The sequence below is a fragment of the Arabidopsis lyrata genome (assembly GCF_000004255.2).
Source record: "Arabidopsis lyrata subsp. lyrata unplaced genomic scaffold ARALYscaffold_4, whole genome shotgun sequence".
NCBI classification, from domain to species: domain Eukaryota; kingdom Viridiplantae; phylum Streptophyta; class Magnoliopsida; order Brassicales; family Brassicaceae; genus Arabidopsis; species Arabidopsis lyrata.
The window spans coordinates 22,445,552-22,460,904 of record NW_003302552.1 but is presented as its reverse complement, the minus strand read 5'-3'; the positions used below and the strand labels follow the sequence as shown (position 1 = coordinate 22,460,904).

General features: G+C 36.7%; 3 protein-coding genes, 1 long non-coding RNA gene and 1 pseudogene across 6 annotated transcripts; 1 reads left to right on the top strand and 4 right to left on the bottom strand.

Annotated features, from left to right (window-relative positions):
- Positions 1-849: 849 nt before the first annotated feature.
- Positions 850-1,572, bottom strand: LOC9316298. The gene is made up of 2 exons (XR_002332543.1): positions 1,338-1,572; positions 850-1,072 (listed from the first exon to the last, which is right to left on the bottom strand). It is a non-coding gene; the product is annotated as an uncharacterized LOC9316298 (long non-coding RNA).
- A 689-nt stretch (positions 1,573-2,261) lies between these two features.
- Positions 2,262-2,545, bottom strand: LOC9318123 (annotated as a pseudogene).
- A 640-nt stretch (positions 2,546-3,185) lies between these two features.
- Positions 3,186-5,306, top strand: LOC9316297 (eukaryotic translation initiation factor 3 subunit I). Of its 2 annotated transcripts, XM_021028104.1 has the most exons (9): positions 3,186-3,253; positions 3,339-3,560; positions 3,706-3,921; positions 4,022-4,155; positions 4,253-4,372; positions 4,477-4,566; positions 4,660-4,746; positions 4,873-4,952; positions 5,062-5,306. In XM_021028104.1, exons 2-9 carry the CDS (start codon positions 3,377-3,379, stop codon positions 5,135-5,137), a joined length of 987 nt encoding a protein of 328 aa, XP_020883763.1. In that variant the 5' UTR covers positions 3,186-3,253; positions 3,339-3,376; the 3' UTR covers positions 5,138-5,306. The 2 variants fall into 2 exon arrangements, with proteins under 2 accessions (XP_020883763.1, XP_002882056.1); XM_002882010.2 differs by having other exon boundaries at positions 3,231-3,560.
- Positions 5,307-5,608: 302 nt separating this feature from the next.
- On the bottom strand, positions 5,609-8,662 carry LOC9316296 (G-box-binding factor 3). Of its 2 annotated transcripts, none has more exons than XM_002880183.2 (12): positions 8,414-8,662; positions 7,903-8,016; positions 7,767-7,811; positions 7,574-7,669; positions 7,399-7,482; positions 7,266-7,307; positions 6,976-7,182; positions 6,842-6,890; positions 6,585-6,757; positions 6,422-6,499; positions 6,182-6,307; positions 5,609-6,091 (listed from the first exon to the last, which is right to left on the bottom strand). In XM_002880183.2, exons 2-12 carry the CDS (start codon positions 7,963-7,965, stop codon positions 5,912-5,914), a joined length of 1,143 nt encoding a protein of 380 aa, XP_002880229.1. In that variant the 5' UTR covers positions 7,966-8,016; positions 8,414-8,662; the 3' UTR covers positions 5,609-5,911. The 2 variants fall into 2 exon arrangements, with proteins under 2 accessions (XP_002880229.1, XP_020883758.1); XM_021028099.1 differs by having other exon boundaries at positions 6,654-6,757.
- Positions 8,663-10,402: 1,740 nt separating this feature from the next.
- Positions 10,403-13,065, bottom strand: LOC9316295 (BTB/POZ domain-containing protein At2g46260). The gene is made up of 6 exons (XM_002880182.2): positions 12,670-13,065; positions 12,399-12,533; positions 12,142-12,260; positions 11,982-12,045; positions 11,460-11,739; positions 10,403-11,379 (listed from the first exon to the last, which is right to left on the bottom strand). The coding sequence occupies exons 1-6, from the start codon at positions 12,923-12,925 to the stop codon at positions 10,548-10,550; spliced, it is 1,686 nt and encodes a 561-aa protein (XP_002880228.1). The 5' UTR covers positions 12,926-13,065; the 3' UTR covers positions 10,403-10,547.
- Between the last annotated feature and the right edge of the window lie 2,288 nt (positions 13,066-15,353).

Sequence of the window (15,353 nt, the reverse complement as noted above, 5' to 3'; positions counted from 1 at the left end):
CCTTTAGTTGTCGATGTGTTATTTTCCCATATCCACTCTCTATTCGATACCGGGATTATTTAAGTGTTGTAAAAACGTATTCACTAGATTAACCTAATATTTTAAAAGTTTTTAAAAAGTATTAACAAAGGTATTTATAAGATATTATAAGCCTTACAAGCTCTTTTATAAAGTTATTACAAGAAATAAGGTTTTTCAAGGTTTTTATTAGGTAATCCAAGTTATAAATGCCTTATAAAACCTTAAAAGTACCTTGTAAAACCTTTTAAAATACATTGTAAAACCTTACAAAACACTTGTAAATACCTTGTAAAAAACCTTTAAAATACCTTGTAAATTTTTCCCGCCAAAAATTTTCCCGCCAAAAAAATTTCGCAAAAAAATTGCGGAATCACTTTTCCCGCAAAAAAATTTTTTTGGCGGGAAAATTTTTTGGCGGGAAAAATTTTTACGGGAAAATTTTACAAGGTTTTTACAAGTGTTTTGGCGGGAAAATTGCGGGATCACTTTTCCCGCCAAAAATTATTTTGTATTTTGTGGACCTAATTTTGTTTCAAATAAGGGTAAAATGGTCATTAAAAATTAAAAGAGGGCAAACTTAAAAATGGACTCTCAAAGGGGGCATTTTTGAAAAGGGTATTGAAAAAGGGGCATTTTTAACAATTTCTCTTTTTAAAAAGTAATAGTGGAATTAAAATGATTTTAGTTAAAAATATTAATTATTTTTAAAAAGTTTTTAAGTATTAAAGTTGTTTTAGTGAATTTTTTTTTCTAATCATTATGTAAATTTAATATCAAAATAATAAAATTAAAAAGGAAAAAAAACACAAGAAAATAAAGGGTTATTACCTGGTTTGGATTTGGGTACTAGTGAGGAGTACGAAAAGCCTAATTGCCAAGGCCCATTAGTTAGCCTTCACTGCACCTTCTCTTTGTCGTATGTCACGAAACTCAGTTTTGATCTTCTTCTTCATCCATCCTCAAGCGACTCCACTCCATAGAAATTCGATTATGCTACAAAGTCCTCGTTCTCAGTAGCTACCGTCGCCAATGCCAGTGTTAATCGCATATGCTGCATCCATAGTAACTATAGGTTAATTAAGAAAGAAATTGATATGAGACATTCGATGTTATAATCCAGGTAAAAGAAAGTCAAGTGACATGAAAATAAAGTCAACGGTGTTTGATGATAATAAATATTAAAACAAGCATAAAAGAAATAAGAAAATACTAACTGTTTGTTAAAAACAGAGATGGTGAAACGCAAAAACAGAGACGCAAGCAATAATAATATACGAAACGGATTAAGAAAAAGAAAAAGAAAGGACATTCATCACCTCTTGAACAGTGGCGAGATCTTTCGCTCTTGTGAGATTAGAGAGACCCGACTTGGAATCGTTCTGATTGATCAAACACGAGACATCTTTCGAGTTACAGTTCCGACGGGATTTGTCTGTGACTTTGTCGGATTCGCATCGATCGGCTTGATGGTCTCGAGATCGACGATTCTCTCGGTAAGAGATTTCGAGAAGAAACATGTATTAAAGAAAAAAGAAGAATTAGGGTTTTTGTTTTCCTTAAGACGTATGAGAATTATAGAAGAAGCGATCAATATATATATATATAAGGGAAGGTTAACCTAAAAAAAGGAAATTGGTTTAATGAGAAAAAGGAAATCACTTAAAGGTTAGGTTTTCCCTTTAATATTTGGGTTACGAAAAAATAGAAATTGATCACAAGTCACAACGGTAATAAAAAGTTGTTTTCTTATTTGATTAAAAAGTTGATCACTTTACAACTTTTGATTAAGATAAATCATTTGAAGTTTTCTTATTTGAATGACAAGTGAGTGACTTAACCATCAATAATACATAACAGAGCATTCTTTAACCATCCATGTTGTTTTTGTCTTCGGTAACAATCAAAAGCATTCAAAAGTACCAATTCAACGTTTCGTATTTGCTGCTTTAATGAGGTTTAGAAAGTTACAAACTTAAAACAGTTGAAGTGTAAAACTATGAAACAGTCTGATATATTGGATCTCTATCCAAAAAGTTGATCAAACGAACAGCGACACATACTTACACATTCTGTAATCAGTAATAACAATATATGAATTCCTTTGTTGAATAAAGGAAAAAACTATACATTTGATTACACATAAGACTTTACATATAATCCAACTTTTATATGAAGCTACAAACAAGATTTAAAACATCAAAGACTCCATCTAATCTTCCTTCATCTTCAATCTTCAATCTTCAACATCCTTTAATGTCTCTCCACTTAAGATACACAAGCCCATCTGTATAGTGCGTGAAAGCACCTGCAACCACCAGAACGTGAAACAACTGATGGCTATGTCTAGCTACATCGAATTTCCTCGGCATCCATCTCTCTGGAATCGTAGTTGCATAAACCAAAGCTCCTAACCCGTAGAGCAAACCCATCAAAATCTCATATAACCTGTTGTGTGAAGCGCTTCAGGTTGATCCCAAAAGATGATCAACTTATGTAGAATCGGAGCTGCCCCAGAGAATCCCATTCCGAAAAACAGAGAGGCTCTCACAACTCGAAATACGTAACTACTAGCCAAGAAGAACAACAAAACAACAGCACAATATCATCTCTACCTTCAAAAACATCAGTTGCAAGGACAAGGAAGAGGTATGAACATAGACTCTATGTGCCACAAATGACTTTAAAGGGCAGTGATATTCAATAATCAATGGGTTTGCTCGAAACCAAACTTATGATCAATTTAATTCTTACGGATGTTGCAGAGATCATCATCAGCTTTTACTTCAAACTTGGATCATCATCATCATCATCGGAACTCACAGAGTCTCTATATAAAGACATAATTGGCTCTAGAAGAGAAGAAGAAGAAGAAGCAGCAGCGAGAAATAGAGAGTTTTATACTTGTATTTATAAGCAAAGAGGTTCAAAAGAAAAAAGCAATTACAGAAAAAAAAGAAAAATCCTAAGAAACTGCTTTTGAGTAGCGAAAATACTACAATATACGCAAGAGAAGAGGATCGAACTCACCACAAATAAGGAACAAGCTAAAAACGATACAGCCACTGAGCTAATAATGAATTTAGTAGTCCCTAAACTCTATAGGTTACACAATAGCTAAATAGTGGCATATCGAGTAATTTAAAGAATGAGACAAGGTTAAAATTGTCAAAAGAGGGCACAAAGTTTATTTCCTAGGGTTTTTGCTCTTTCCCTTCGTTTCTCAAGTGAACAGGTGAAGAAGAAAGCCGTCTTCCATAATCGTTTCTTCAATTATCTTCTGTTCTTTCTATTGATTCGATTTCGTATTTGTTTTCAAGGTTCGAAGCTCTTCGCATCAAACCCTAGGAAATTGAAGATGAGGCCGATTTTGATGAAGGGACATGAACGTCCATTGACGTTCCTGAGGTACAACAAAGATGGCGATCTACTTTTCTCCTGCGCCAAGGATCACACTCCCACCCTCTGGTTTGCCGATAACGGCGAGCGCCTTGGCACATACCGTGGCCACAACGGTGCTGTTTGGTGCTGTGATGTCTCCCGTAAGTTTCTCAGTTTTTTCTGAAATTGATTCAAATTGTATCGAGTAGATGATTAAATTCAATGTTTTCCCTTAGCTACTGTGATGGCTTGTTTAGGGTTTATAGTATCGAGTGAATGTTTTGTGATTCGTTTGTGATTTGTTAGGAGACTCGTCAAGATTGATCACTGGTAGTGCTGATCAGACTGCAAAGCTCTGGGATGTGAAATCTGGAAAAGAATTGTTCACATTCAAGTTTGGTTCCCCTACGAGGTCTGTGGATTTCGCTCTTGGAGATCATCTTGCAGTGATTACCACTGATCACTTCGTGGACCGTATGGCTGCTATTCATGTGAAGCGTATTGCCGAAGATCCTGAAGACCGTAAGTTATACATACATTCTAGGTTGAACTACTTCTTAAGTTTTAGCCAATTTCTTGTATGTATTAAAGGAAAAGTTGTTTGTTTGATGCATTTGTGTAGAGGTTAGTGATTCTGTGCTTGTCCTTCAATGCCCTGACGGAAAGAAGAGGATCAATAGAGCTGTTTGGGGTCCCCTGAATCAAACTATTGTTAGTGCTGGTGAAGATACTGTTATCAGAATCTGGGATACGGAGGTAACTCATATTTCTTGTGGCCTTTCTTTTGTGTATCAGTTTCGCTTTTTATGTTATTTAGATTTAAACTCTGCGATGCTATTGCCATTGTTGCTAGACTGGAAAATTGCTCAATGAAACAAATGAGGAAGTGGGTCACAAGAAGGCCATTACATCGCTCTGTAAAGCAGCTGATGATTCTCACTTCCTTACAGGTTCACATGACAAAACTGCAAAGGCATGTGCTTCTTTCTTTTACTTCTTTCTCTTGTTTCAAAGTCTTGCTCTATACATATAGATATAAATCATCTAATAGAATGTTCCTTTTGTTGATTCTTTCAGCTTTGGGACATGAGAACGCTGACTCTTATCAAGACTTACACCACTGGGGTGCCCGTAAATGCTGTCGCCATGTCTCCACTTCTCAACCATGTATGCACTAATGCCTCATGAAATTCAAATTCGAATCCCAGAATCAGCAAGGCATGATGTTATCTTTTTGAATGTTTCTACTCTCTCTTTTAGGTTGTACTTGGAGGTGGTCAAGATGCATCAGCTGTGACTACCACTGATCATCGTGCTGGAAAGTTTGAAGCTAAGTTTTACGACAAGGTTAGTGTTTACAATAAGAGTGTTTTACTTGGAAACATTTAACCTAGAATATATATATATATATATATATATATATATATATATATATATATAACTGTGTATCATTGTGTTCGGTATAATATATAGATTCTGCAAGAGGAAATTGGTGGTGTGAAAGGTCATTTTGGACCTATAAATGCTTTGGCATTCAATCCTGATGGGAAGAGGTAAATTAACAACATTTGGTTTTGATTGATTGATACAATCCTTCACATGATGAGTTTTTGCGTGTGCTTTTTGGCTCTGTCACTGAGTTTGTGGAATATATTTTTTCAGTTTCTCTAGTGGAGGTGAAGACGGTTACGTGAGGCTGCATCATTTTGACTCCGACTACTTCAACATCAAGATTTAGATTCCGACTACTTCAACATCAAAGATTTTAGATTCTTTGAAAAAGTCTCCCATTCCGGATTTTGTTTTCTCGCTTTTTTAACATTTTCATGTTTTTATGTACTACCAATACCAATACCAATACCTTGATGATAAAAGCTTTTGAATTTTGGCAGAATCTTTAGTTTTCATTTCTTCTCAGTACAATAAGTTGATTAACCTGCTCTGTATTAATATTCAGTTTCTTTACCAAGAAAAGTTGCCTTACGTCTTTTTATTTTATTTTGAGAATTTAATCAACAATTCTACAACATTATATATTTATCTCGATTACATTCAGAGTTCAGACTATGGCAATAAAACAGGTCGTTTTGTAATCTCATGTTTAATTGCTGGTGTGCTTTCCTCTTCTTCTTAAATGGATTCGTCCCTTTAGAAAAAAGAAAAAAAAAAAAAATCCATTATGCATGAATACTTCAAAAAAAAAAAAAGCTTATGCAAAGTAACAACACCGATCTCATAAAATTACATCAGGTCTAAATGCAACAAAGGAAGCCATTTATAAAACAAGAAAAGCCTCTCTATATTAACAGCAACAAACCACAACACCAACTTTTCATCTGGAGGAAAAGTTCTCTTTCTCCCTCTCTCTACGAAAATTTATAGATCAATAATCATCACATCTCTCTGATCTCTACTATACTATCTATCAAGTTTTCTGAAATTAGTATAGCACTTGTTTCCTTTGTTTATGTCGACAAATTAAGTAGAAATCGACACCCGCATTTATCATCGATTAGCCCGCAGCTACAGCATTAGCTCGGGGCTTTGTATCCAGCAGTTGGTACAATTTGCTTGTAGATTTAGAATCATTGTCTCCTTGGTTCTTGTTCTTGTCTCCAGCTCCTGAGTTTTTAACTCTAGACAACATTTTCCCGGAGACTCTCTTTTCAGGTTCTGAACATTTCAGTTTGTCCTGCAACCCAAAAAGAACCGGACATGTTCAAGAAAATGACGTACACACCTTCATAAAAGATCATCTGTTAATTAATGATTTCTTACTTACCAACAAGGTTGCATTTGCTCCTCTTAGTTTATCAGATTTCTCATTAAGTTGGTTTAGTTCAGATCTTAGTGCCATGTTTTCGGCTGTCAAGGCTTCGACTTTCCTAGCAAGTTCTTCCGTCTCGGCCTTCAAAACAAGGAAAGACAGAGAGTTTTATTAGCTTGTTAAATGTTTTGATGAAAGTCACACTTAGAGAAATAATATCTAAAGAGCTTCACTGTTTTCTTTCATTAACCTAACCTGTTTCCTTAATCTTGACCTTCTAGCAGATTCTCTATTAGACTGTTTCCTTCGCTCCCGTTTCAGTTCTCTCTCGTTCTGAAGACAAGAGTGGGTACTTGGTGAGGGAAACGAAACAAAAAAAATTCCGTCAAGTGGAAGCTCAAAATAAGTCACACGGTACCTGAGGCCAAGTTTCAGGAGGAACCATGGCTAAAGATTGTGACATGAAGGGGTTGGAATTTGCACTTACACCAGGAGAGAGTATAGCTGATCCTTGAATAAGTTTTACGCCGGTATCACCACTTGACGGAGAAACAGAATGAAATGAGCTAGATTGAACCAATTGTTTCACATCTGCCAAACAAATGAATGAAAATTCCTGTTATATCGAATATTACACTGAATCTAAATCTTTGGGACATGAATAAAGCTATATACCTTTTGTCGGAGTTCCCTCTCGACTTCTTTTAAGTTTCGGTTCATCTGCCTGGAAACATGCGAAAAGGTTTTAGGCTTTAGACGATCATATAAAAAACTAAAGATAGCTGAGAGCAAGAGAAGAGAAACATTACTCCAGTTGTATTCCCATCACTTCCATCAGTTGAACCATCAGTTTCTGAGCTGTTCCGTGATCGTTTATGTTCATCTGCACCATTTTCAGGATTCCCGTTTCCTAGAGACATAGCAAGCCCATCAAACTCTTTCAGCTTCTTCATCAATCCATTGTCTGTGTTCCCCGTAGATTTAGTAGGAGTGTCGATGCTCAAATGCGTCCCCGGCTGCCATAAACAAGAACCCCCATTAAACAACGAACAAAACCATTTCTCAATCCTTGATGTATCAAACTAGTTATTCAACTTACAGTTGCTAAAGGTGGAGTCTTTTGACCTTGAGGCTGTGATCCCTGTCCACAGAAACTCAAGCCAGTCAAATAAACGATCAAGATCAAGGAGGATTCAACTACGAGATGTTTGAGGAACCGAATTACTATATACCATGGGAATTCCGGGATGAGCGTAAACTCCTCCTCCATGAGGATAAACCGCAGCATAGGGTGCTCCATATGGTGACATCATATGCTGAAAGATTCAAGACCACCAAAACACCAATGAAACGTCTTCCTAATCTTGACCATATTTGCACAAGATGATTCGTGTTTGTGTAAACTACCTGAGGATTCCACATGTAAGGAGGAGGAGGATGACCAGATGCAGCCAAAGCTGAATTGTAATAAGGAGGCATTGCAACTCTTGGACCATAATATGCCTAGCAGCAACATATCATGAATCATTTTTATTATCATCAACATGGTATTATTACTAGTACATAAACTGGAGAGTAATTAAAAAAAAAAAAGACTAACCTGCATAGCTGCCCAATCAGGGTACACATGAACATTTGTTTGATCCTATCAACAAGAGTCAAGTCAACGCATAAGGAATTTAAAGAAAAACTAATTTGACTTTGGGAATTATGGTTTGGAGACTGTTCCAACATACCACCGGAGGTGAAGATGGTTTATCTGATTTGGTAGGCTTTGGTTCCTCGCTGCTATTTCCCATAGGGAATGGATGGTTTCAAGTTTTTCCCACTCAAGAGAACAATGACTCTTTCTGCAAAATCAAGGGATGTTGTTGTTTGTTGTTGTGGGAGAAATAGAGGGACAGAGAGAGAAGGATAAAATAGTCTTTCTCTCTCCCATCCTATGTTCAGAAAACTTTTATGAAGACAAAAGGAATCAACAAAGCGGTTACTAATGGACAATTCTGCCCCTGAAACAATCACATGCACCAAATAAAATGAAGCTCTGTTCTTCTCTCCGCTTTTGCTGTTCTCGCTTAAATTCAAAAACTTTAATTCAATTCAATTCAAGTAAGTGCAAAAGCAAACGATCAAAAAAGGTATGAATTTTTATACCGAAACTAAGAAGACCAATGGATGATGGAGAAACCAAATAATAGACTCTTCGACCAAACAATTTCTATTTGAACACTTTAAGTTATGCAATACCTTCAAGAATCCGAAAGCTCCTTGAAGAAGCGTAAGTAGAAGATGAAGAAGAAGCAGCTTACACAGACACAAACCCAGAAATTTCAATCGCGAATTCGAAACCTAAACAGCAATGAAACGCATTTTCATCTTTCTCTCTCTAAAAAACAGAGCGAGAAAAAGAGTTCAGTTTTTTTTTTTTTTTTGAGGGAAGGGAGACGAGAGAGAGAGAGAGAGAGGGGAAAAACGGAGCGCCAAGACGATGACCACGTCATCAGACACGTGTCAAGCGAATATATAACAGCGTAAACTACGGTGGTGTTTGATGAGTTGGCTCATCGAGTTTAGTGCCAGCCATTTCTTATGTCATCTCTACCGTACACGTGTTCGATTGCTAGTCGCTCTACGCATCCCTCATGTGACTTACGTGGTCCGTCCATTTAAATTTCCCAAGTCTTTTTTTATGCAGTTAATATAGTTTTCTAAAAATAAAATTCGAGATTTACCATAGTGTATAATCTCTTCAAATCCGTCATCACATTCACATCAGTGAAAGTCATGTGCAACATTAAAAGGTAAAAAAATAAACCTCCAACGAATTTGCCGAATCATTATTTTTGGTTAGATACATTTACGACCAAAAGAATAATTTCTTACATTACATAAATATCATATCATATTAGTTTAGTGACGCCATATTTTCATAAGAGAGTCCAAAATGTATATGGCATGAAAATAGAAACAATACGGATGGGCATATTTGTTTTTTGCTTCGAATAATTTAGATAAAAATTTGATTAGAAAGAAGGGACATTCTTGTAAAATACTACAAAGGAAGAAAAGACCTTTGACTAGTAGTAGTAGTAGTATCTCCGACGCGGAGAGCACTTCTGTCGACCAAACTGAAGATCTGGACCGTCCATTCTTCACTTCATATCTTCCAAAGGTGCCACGAGACGACCCACGTGTATGGCCACGTTTTTGCCATCATGGAAGCACCAACAAGGAATAATTAAAAAAAAACACACACACTTTTTATTTGTTTTCCTTCATTATTACCAAAAGAAAAAAAATAAAGAAAAGGCCCACAAGCCCGACAACTGCTTCGAATCCAACGGCTGGGATAAACGAATGATCCAACGGATAAAAAGTAAGCCACGCCAGTAGAGAGTTATCGGCATCTAGAGGCTAAAGGGCCAACGAGATTTATTTTTATTGTTTTTTGCGTTGGCGTAAAAGAGCTTCTATCCACGAAGTGGTCCCTACGTTACAAAATGCGAGTAACATGGATGTATCTACGTGTCGATTACCCACTGGGTGATGTAGTAAATATTGTCTGGGCTCTCTACTTTTGTTTATTTATTTTGTGTACAGTACAAAGAAATCGGAGGGCATAATACTAGTGTTTCTACGTACGTTTTCGATGACGTAAGCAAAGGTAAAGACCACGTCAGATTTTAATCTAGACCGTTGATCTCGTTTAGAAAAAAATCGACTGTAATGCTGCTTTAACGCCGCCTAGAGTAAGAAAGAACGTGTGTAAATTATAACTTCGAATCATCTGACGTGGCTATCAATATTTGTAGTGGGAAAAAAAAAAATGGATTATTATTATTGCTGCTTGCTACGTGGGGTCGAAAGCCAGAAAAGGAGATTTAAAATCCAACGGCTCAAACGTGTCCCCGACAAAATGACGTGTCCGTCTGGTAAGCGGATAGTCTTACTTACGCATTCATGTGGGCCCTCATGTGACGAGGACTCGATTCCTCCAACCTGATTTTCCGAAATTACCCTTATGACTTCATTCTTACAAGTTACAGCCGCATTGTTTGAAGTTGAACTTTGAATATAAAAAGCCTCACGTTCACACTATATATAGGCAATTTCGGCTTCATGGTTACGCATCATCGTAGTAGGCCTACAGCCCATATTATAAGGCTAATCTCAAAGGCTAGGCCCAATTTCACAGTAGTCAATAAGAGTAAATAGAAAGGTAAAAATCCAATCGAATTTACAGAGCGAGGAACTCTTTAAACCTCTTACTTTTACTGCTCCTTAGGCAATTACAAAAGACACTCGTGGTTAGAGCTGGCTACATAACGAGATAATACAACTTAAACGTGGCCACGTAGAGAAAGATAGAGAGAGAAAACAGTCAGTGCAGGTCTGAGGAACGCTTAATGGTGAGCTCGGCTCTGAGATGGAGAATGCCATTGATGAAATGCTGACTGTCATCAGCGATGAACGAAGTCCACGGAATCCCGAAAAGATTTCTGTAACCAACTGCTTTCCCCCCTGTGAATGTGTAGTTTCCTTTGTATTTGCTTACGTATTCTTCGGATGATTTTTTATCTCTTGCCGCGAATTCGTAGTCCACACCAAAACTCACAGCTCCTTTTTCTTGCATCCCGAGGAATAGCCCAAAGCAGTGGAACGAGCTTTGCTGGTCCATGTTGCAGTGTGCCGAGAGAAAGAACCCTTGACCTCCTAAGTGGAAGGCCTGAGAATAGACTCTTCCCGAAAGGAACAATCCTGCGCATTCCTCTCGCTTCAAGTCCAGGTACACTACACATTGCGGCCGAGGAAGCTCAAACTCCACCACTTTTACGGGTCTGTATTTGTAAGCCCTCTCTATGAAACGACGATTCAAGGAGCCTGATCCTTCAGCTGCGAGGATGCGTTGCCTGTGTGGAGCTTCTGCTTTGAAGAAGAGCGCTTCTAATACTTGCTTTGATGCTACTTCATGCTCAAAATCGCTACACGTTAGTACCTTTTTCAGCTTTCGACACGTCATGTACGGGAATCGGATGTAGAGCGCAAGGCGTGAACCCAGAATTTCTCTACGGTCTTCCAGTGAACTGTACTGTCCCCTTGCCCATTTCAAGACAAAATCATAAACAGCATCCTCAGAAGCAATTTGGAGATCATCGCTCGACAGTATCGCCTCAATCCCAGCCAATGGTAAGGCCATAACCTCATCATGAAATCTGCACAAGATGGTAACACATGAATACAAGAATTATACAACACTCGAGTAAATGCATTTCAAACCAGTGGAGAGTCTTACTTGGTAATATCCTTGTAGCGGGAGGCAAGGAACTGCTTTGCTGCATCGGTTAGAGGTTGGACTGCTTCAGCCATTAAAACACTAGAGGGAAGCTCGAGATAGAGCAAAGCGGAATCAGGGGTCATGGGCATATTGCGCAGTAGTCTACTACAATACCTCATGCAGGAAGCAACCTCAAACTTGTCAGCAGCCATAAGCACATCTAATAAAGCAGGTGCCGTTGTGACACTAAGAGAGTTGCTATACATAAAGTTTAAAAGCTCCATCAAAGCACCTTCCTCTGCCATACACATAAAAGCATAGCATGAGAAATCAACATTGTGGACTCTCTTAAAGCTAATATCATTTCACGGATACAAGATATCATATATGCAAATCATAGCCAGCAACTTGAGTTAATACAAAAGGAATAAAGAATCAAAAACAATAGAAGCCAACAGAGAGCTAGTAGAGAATTGATGCCAACAAGACGAGATTGACAATAGCAGAAATGAAGCAAAAGCTTGACTTGAACTGCCGTACCTTGTGCACTAATTCTAAGGGTTACATGTCTTTGTTCTGATTCCCTCATTCCATTAGAAAACAACTACAACAGGGTAAGGAAAACAAGAAGCAAAAGATAGCATGCGAGATAAACAAGAGCAAACGATAATAATATAGAAGAAGAAAAAAGCGTTAATACCTTGTAGAAAAAGGGGCTTTTAGCAGCCAAGATAGGAGAACTAATATGCAGTTCTTTAACTCTAACAACAGTAGAACAATCAATACCCCAATTTGGCTCGCTAGATGCATCATCATCACCTAAAAAAAACAATTATAAACAAAGCTATAACAACAAAAAGCTATTCTGAAGATTAAAGAGTATCACAAATCCAAATCCAAACCCAATCACACGAGGAAAAACTGAGAGATATAGAAAGCAACAAGTGCTCAAAGTACCTGATAAAGCCTCTTCCACCATTGCCTCTCCTTCATCGTCAAGATTATCACCTCCAGGACCATCATCCATATCAGGTTGGTTGTTATCGGTTAAAATCTGTTCTTCAGCACATGCCACAATGTCTGAAATCGCAACTGGAAATGCAAAACATATAAGTTCCTTAAACATTTAAAAAGCCCTAAACCAAGCATAAGAACAATTCTTAAAAACCAACAAAATCTGAGATTCCAATCGATCAAATCATTATTCTAAAAGAGGAATCAAACGTACCACCATTGTCCCTCTTGTTGTCCTCTCTTCTCCTCTTGCGATGACGAGCCCAATCGGCAATACTCGTACATCCTTCACCATCAGACCTAGAATCCGAAGGCCCACCCAAGATCTCGATCCGGAGCAAACGATCGGAGAAGTTACTGTCATTGAAAGCGAAACCAAAATCACCTTCGGAGGAAGAACCATGGCGAGAGAAATTGGAATCCATATCCGTCTTAGGGTCAAATAGATCGGTGTTATTGGAACCTCTCATCCTCCTTTTCGAAAACCCTCTTCTCCGTCTTCTCTCCGGCGAGAACCGAGCAGAAGAATCAGGAAAACTATAAGGGTCAAAAATTCGAAAAGGTTTTTTGAGGAACGAAAATAACAAAGAAACCCTAAAAAAGTCTCTCTCTTTTTTTTTTTTGAACTCAGAAAAAAAGGACAAGACGTTGAACGGTTATGATAACAGGGCGGTGACGGATAAATTAATGAGAGGCTAATTAAAGACAAAGAGGTTCGTTAGTGCCTAACTAATTAATTAACCGGTTCGGTCTTTTGAATTTTGGTTCTTTTCCGGTATTATGCATAAATGGCGTTGGTACAATTTTAAATTTTGACTTATCAGATTCGATTTTTAATTTAAAATAATTTTCAGAAATAAGTTTAGTATTTTGGGGGAGATTTAAAATTTACTTGATTATAAGAAGAAAAAGTGTTTTTTTTTTTTTATGTTGCTGTGGTAAGAGGCAAAATTAGGATTGTAATTGGTTGGAAAGCGTCAAATTTGGTAAGAAGACAACTCGTTCAACAAACGGCAATGCCTTATGTCGTTAAAATATTCGTTGGAAACTTGGAATCAAAAGTCTGATTTGGAGTTTTCTTTGAATATAATAAAATAAAACTAGTTCAACGTTTTACAGACTTTGTTAATTAGATTTTGACCGAGTGAAACTTGGTAATGCAATGATAACTTGACAAAAAAATTGGACTAATTTATAAATTGAAATCCGGCCGGTATACACTTCTTCTTAGACCAACACATGACAAACCAGTTGACTATATATGGTGTCACTAGAGATGATTCATTTGTAGTGATACGACTTAACCTATCGACTACAAGCAAACCAGCTATTATTTGTTGAAACCATCCATGATATATTTTCTCAAACCAAACAATAGTGTACTTATTTCAGATCTGATCGAACTTGAACTTAACTTTATTATTGTTCTTGTAAATAACTAAGAAAATAACCAAGATCAATTTTAATGAATTTTTTCTTTTTAAGGTGAAATGTCCCCTTTGACTAAGATGAGATAATATTGCTAGATTAAAGAATAACAAAATAAATAATTAAATGTCGGTTGACTGAAAAAAAGAAGGGAGAAGTCCGTTTAAGCATAAACAGGCAACACTTGTGACTAATCTACCAAATCAAACGTATTTTAAAAATTTAGACCAAACTTGACCATTATTCACCAAAAATTGTAAAAGCATAAAAATTAACAACAATTACAGGACTTAGTGGAACTACGTAGAGTTATAAAAAAACAACAAACAAGATACATTTATATATATAGTCAGTTTTAATCTATATTATTCATATCATATTTTCAAATTGGCCCACGAACATCATCTTCATCTCGCACACGAACATCATCTTCATCTCGCATTAAACAACATTGATATCGCTTCGATGCAAGGATCAACCCCAAACACCTGCAAATAAATATGGTCCATCTTGATTAGCAAACCAAGAACTCAATCTTCAAAAATATATAATTTTGGTGAATTATGTAATTAGAAAACTATATTAATTCAGTCAGTGTGCATATATAAGACTCTAAGTCAAGAAGAAAAGAAGAAAAGGAGCTCCCTTCAATCCAAACGAAGAGAAGAGAAGGATGTATAGAGAGAGAGAGAGAGAGAGAGATAATCTAAGAGGTCATGCAGTCCCCTTAAAGTGTGCTTTCTTCAAGATGTTAACCTACGCACTCTCTATGAGGAATCCATGAACTCTTAGATTTTGCTTTTTAGTTCCTCAAATCTTGTCCTCCTCGTTTTGGAGGAAGGGAGCTCCTTCTGTTACACTTGAAAAACAAGTGTCCAAAAGGAGTTTTAACATCTTTTTACTTTAAAACGAACCAAGAAACTATTAAGAGAGTTACACAGATATGTATGGTGATGGATTGATGAGGCTTATGAATTATGAGGATGTGAAGAAAGAACATTGTTGTGTTTAAGTGGTTTTATAGATGAAAGAGCATAAATAAACCCTAGTCTACTCCTAGGGAGACGATTATGGAACAAGTGTTAATAAAAATGGAAAAATATAGAAAAAAAATGGCACTAAATCTTACTGTCATTAATTAGAGATTTAACATAATCTTGTTGACTAGATTCTCTTTTAGAGAGAGATACGGTTAGGGTCCTTTAGTAATTCTCGTAATTATGGAGTATTTGCAATTTCATTGCATTAAGACTATAGAGATAATTGGTTAGATTGAGTTTGGTCAATCGCTATTACCGACACACCTTTGACTTGTCTTTTTTTTTTTTTTTTAACCTTTATTAATCACCAATCAGTATACTTAAAGCGTGTTGTGAAATTTTAGATGACTAAAGATTTGAACTGATCGGTTTAATTGTCTCCCCTTTACGTTAGATTTGATTTCTTCTTAATTACAAATGCCAAAAATAG